A 4,087-nucleotide genomic window follows, 5' to 3' on the forward strand; every position below is an offset into this window, starting at 1 on the left:
CCTCTAAGACCCCCCTAACCTGTTCTTTTGTTAGCTTGTGGCTAACAGTGCTTATGGTGCTAACAGTGCTAAAGTTGCTAATGGTGCTAACAGTGCTAAAGTTGCCAATTATACTTACAGTACTAATGGTGCTTACAGTGCTAATGGTGCTAACAGTGCTAAAGTTGCCAGTTGTACTTATAGTGCTAATGGTGCTAACAGTGCTAACGGTGCTAACAGTGTTAACGGTGCTAACAGTGCTGACAGTGCTGATGTTGCCGGCATGGTTTCAGTTTTGTGTTTGATGATCTTCTCAACCAGCCAATCAGAGCGAGGGGGGTGTGGCCAGTCCCTGTTTATGATGGGATGTATTTGTGTTGAAGTTTGTTCAAACTGGTTTGTTTTTGTTTCCGGATGAATAAAGTTTGACTCACCAGCAGAACACGATGCTTTTGAGGGTCACATGATCCCGCTCTGATTTTACCAATGCGTTTTCACGTGTTCATGTTGTCATGTGTCCATGCTTTCATGCATTCATGGTTCACACGTGTTTATGTTGTCATGTCTTCATGTGTTCATGTTTGTGTTTGGGCTGCTGGCTTCTGGCTGCATTGTCGTCATGACAACATGAATGTCTGTGTCCGTCATCAGAGTTTGGTTTGTCCTCTCTGGGTTCCCATAGAAACGTGGGGGTGCATCATGGCGGTCTCTGTAGAAGAGGGTCTGCTCTCAGTGTTGATAAAAACAGAAAAACGCTACACTCAGATTCACTTCAGCGCACTGAAGGAGCTTCAGCTGAGTCTCTGAGTCTTTGTGTCTTTGAGTCTCTATCTTAAAGCCTTTGTGCCTAAATGTTGTTGTGCCTTTGAGTCCTTGTGTCTTAGATCTTTGAGCTCTGTCGCTGGTTGTGGTCTGCGCAGAGGTCGGGGTGAAACAGACCGAAGCTCATGTTTGACCTCACGTGTGCTGTTTCTTACAGACCGCTCCAAACAAACCTTTATTTAAACACAGTGTGAACGCCCTGATGTCATGCAGCGCTCCGACTTAAACAGCGCAGGTTTATTCAAAGAGCTTTACTGGCATCATGGGAAACACGCTTAAATGAACCAAACACACGTGAAAAGTAAACACATTTATTTGCCCACCAATCAGAAAACACCTGTGAGCCGTGTCGCACCGCTTCACAGAAATATGCTGTTCAAACAGGAAACAACAAAACGCTGCAAAACGTTTTCATACCGAACGTTCGCCTGGCTATGCTAACAGGCTTGCAGACAGGAACATCGTCGTCCCGTAAGACGTTGACTGCAGAGTCCTGTGACACGTCGTCATGGTAACAGCTCCGCAGGGATGTCCACAGTCCAGAGGTCGCGACCCCCCCGAACGCTCAGGGGCTCCTTCAGCCAGCGAGGGTTGGACAGGTGAGTCAGGTGTTTCTCCTGCAGACCAATCAGAACAGCTGACTGCTCCAGCTGCTGTAGCTCCTCCCCCTGCAGGGAGGCGGGGCACTGCCACGACCTGCCCACATCCACCAATCCTGAAAGAGGTTCACAGGTGAGGCCTTCAGGTACACCCAGGCAGGCAATTATGGTGGCCCAGAGTGTCAAAACACCAACATTTCAGTTAACACTTCAGCATTTCAGAAAACACTTCAGCATTTCAGAAAACAATGAAATGTTGATGTGTTTTGACATTGTTTCCCACCTGCCACCACGCTGCGGCCAAAGCGCTCTCCAGACTGCAGCAGCGTTTGGATCTGGACGCCGTTCATCCCCAGCGGACCACTAAGCACCGCCCTCCACTCCTCGCCCTCCCAGTCCTGCCAGGCGATGTGGACCGCCAGAGTCTGGCCCTCCAGTGGGGCCAGCAGGGGCCTCCAGCGGCTCTCCACCGTCTTCACGCCATCCAGAACCAGACCGGCGTACGGCTGCCGGAACGACAGGCACCACACCTGCATCGTCGTGTCTGCCAAACGAACGAACCCAGAGGTCAAAGGTCAGCACTGTGAATGCAGAGGACTCTGAGCCGCCAAACTGTACCTTTACAAAAATCACACCCATTAACCTTTGAAACCTGCATCAGCGTCCCTGACATCAGTGTCCCTTTGTCCCTGACATCAGCGTCCCTGACATCAGTGTCCCTTTGTCCCTGACAACAGTGTCCCTGACATCAGTGTCCCTTTGTCCCTGACATCAGTGTCCCTGACAACAGTGTCCCTGACGTCAGTGTCCCTTTGTCCCTGACGTCAGTGTCCCTTTGTCCCTGACGTCAGTGTCCCTTTGTCCCTGACAACAGTGTCCCTGACATCGGTGTCCCTGACAACAGTGTCCCTTTGTCCCTGATATCAGTGTCCCTTTGTCCCTGACATCAGTGTCCCTTTGTCCCTGACATTGGTGTCCCTGACATCGGTGTCCCTGACAACAGTGTCCCTTTGTCCCTGACAACAGTGTCCCTGACATCAGTGTCCTTTTGTCCCTGACGTCAGTGTCCCTTTGTCCCTGACATCAGTGTCCCTGACATTGGTGTCCCTGACATTGATGTCCCTGACATTGGTGTCCCTGACAACAGTGTCCCTTTTTCCCTGACATCAGTGTCCCTTTGTCTCTGACAAAAGTGTCCCTTTGTCCCTGACATTGGTGTCCCTGACATCAGTGTCCCTGACATCAGTGTCCCTGACAACAGTGTCCCTTTGTCCCTGACATCAGTGTCCCTTTGTCCCTGACATCAGTGTCCCTGACAACAGTGTCCCTTTGTCCCTGACAATAGTGTCCCTGACATCAGTGTCCCTTTGTCCCTGACATCAGTGTCCCTGACAACAGTGTCCCTTTGTCCTTGACAACAGTGTCCCTGACATTGGTGTCCCTGACATTGGTGTCCCTGACATCGGTGTCCCTTTGTCCCTGACAACAGTGTCCCTGACATCAGTATCCCTTTGTCCCTGACATCAGTGTCCCTTTGTCCCTGACAACAGTGTCCCTGACAACAGCGTCCCTGATATCAGTGTCCCTTTGTCCCTGACATCAGTGTCCCTTTGTCCCTGACAACGGTGTCCCTGACAACAGTGTCCCTGTGCTGCATTCACACACCACTTACAAGGAGGGTAACTTCTGATATACGCGAAATAAGAACGAATCAGAAAACGATGAAATAACCTCAGAAAAAAATTATCAAGACGTCAAACCAATATTATAATTATAAAAGGCAAAAGTGATTAATAATCACCTTTTATTTTTATTTTTTTTGGTCATTCCCTGTTTTTTTTCTACTTTTTGGATACTTTTCAGGTAATTTTCTTGGAATTTTGACTAATTTCTTGCTAATTTTTGGGTCTTCATTAGTTTTCGACCTCGGTCTGTCCGAACGAGTTCGTCAATAAAACGAGTCGAATCAGAGACAATAAAGTGATGCTGAACATCTGATGTTTCTGCAGAGACACAGACAGAGACACACGGAGACAGAGACACATGGAGACAGAGACACACAGAGAGACAGAGACACACGGAGACAGACAGAGACACACTGAGACAGAGACAAGGAGACAGAGAGACACTGAGAGAGAGACGCAGAGACAAGGAGACAGAGACACACTAAGAGAGACGCAGAGACAGAGACACACTGAGAGAGAGACGCAGAGACAAGGAGACAGAGACACACTGATCTGTCTGACCTGACTGTCCTCAGTGTGTCTCTGTGTGTCTCTCAGTCTGTCCTCACTCTGTCCTCAATGTGTCTCTCAGTCTGTCCTCAGTGTGTCTGTCAGCCTGTCCTCAGTGTGTCTCTCAGTCTGTCCTCAGTGTGTCTCTCAGTCTGTCCTCACTCTGTCCTCAATTTGTCTCTCAGTCTGTCCTCAATGTGTCTCAGTCTGTCCTCAGTGTGTTGTCAGTCAATGTGTCTCTCAGTCTGTCCTCAGTGTGTCTCTCAGCCTGTCCTCAGTGTGTCTCTCAGTCTGTCCTCAGTGTGTCTCTCAGTCTGTCCTCAGTGTGTCTCTCAGCCTGTCCTCAGTGTGTCTCTCAGTCTGTCCTCAGTGTGTCTCTCAGTCTGTCCTCGGTGTGTCTCTCAGTCTGTCCTCAGTGTGTCTCTGTGTGTCTCTCAGTCTGTCCTCACTCTG

At 49.4% G+C, this 4,087-nt stretch overlaps 1 protein-coding gene across 1 annotated transcript; it reads right to left on the reverse strand.

Moving 5' to 3' along the window:
- Window positions 1-1,098: 1,098 nt before the first annotated feature.
- zgc:110222 (uncharacterized protein LOC550336 homolog) lies at window positions 1,099-1,941 on the reverse strand. Its single transcript, XM_042514934.1, has 2 exons — window positions 1,684-1,941; window positions 1,099-1,516 (listed from the first exon to the last, which is right to left on the reverse strand). Exons 1-2 carry the CDS (start codon window positions 1,934-1,936, stop codon window positions 1,308-1,310), a joined length of 462 nt encoding a protein of 153 aa, XP_042370868.1. The 5' UTR covers window positions 1,937-1,941; the 3' UTR covers window positions 1,099-1,307.
- Window positions 1,942-4,087: the final 2,146 nt, after the last annotated feature.

The sequence above is a fragment of the Plectropomus leopardus genome, unplaced genomic scaffold (genome assembly GCF_008729295.1).
Source record: "Plectropomus leopardus isolate mb unplaced genomic scaffold, YSFRI_Pleo_2.0 unplaced_scaffold1699, whole genome shotgun sequence".
NCBI lineage: Eukaryota > Metazoa > Chordata > Actinopteri > Perciformes > Serranidae > Plectropomus > Plectropomus leopardus.

Bases quoted from the DNA above. Each gene is read 5' to 3' on its own strand.
- zgc:110222 (XM_042514934.1), bottom strand. From the start codon at position 1,936: ATGCAGGTGTGGTGCCTGTCGTTCCGGCAGCCGTACGCCGGTCTGGTT. The intron at 1,517-1,683 runs GTGGGAAACAAT...AACCTCTTTCAG, and splicing joins TGGCCGCAGCGTGGTGGCAG to GATTGGTGGATGTGGGCAGG.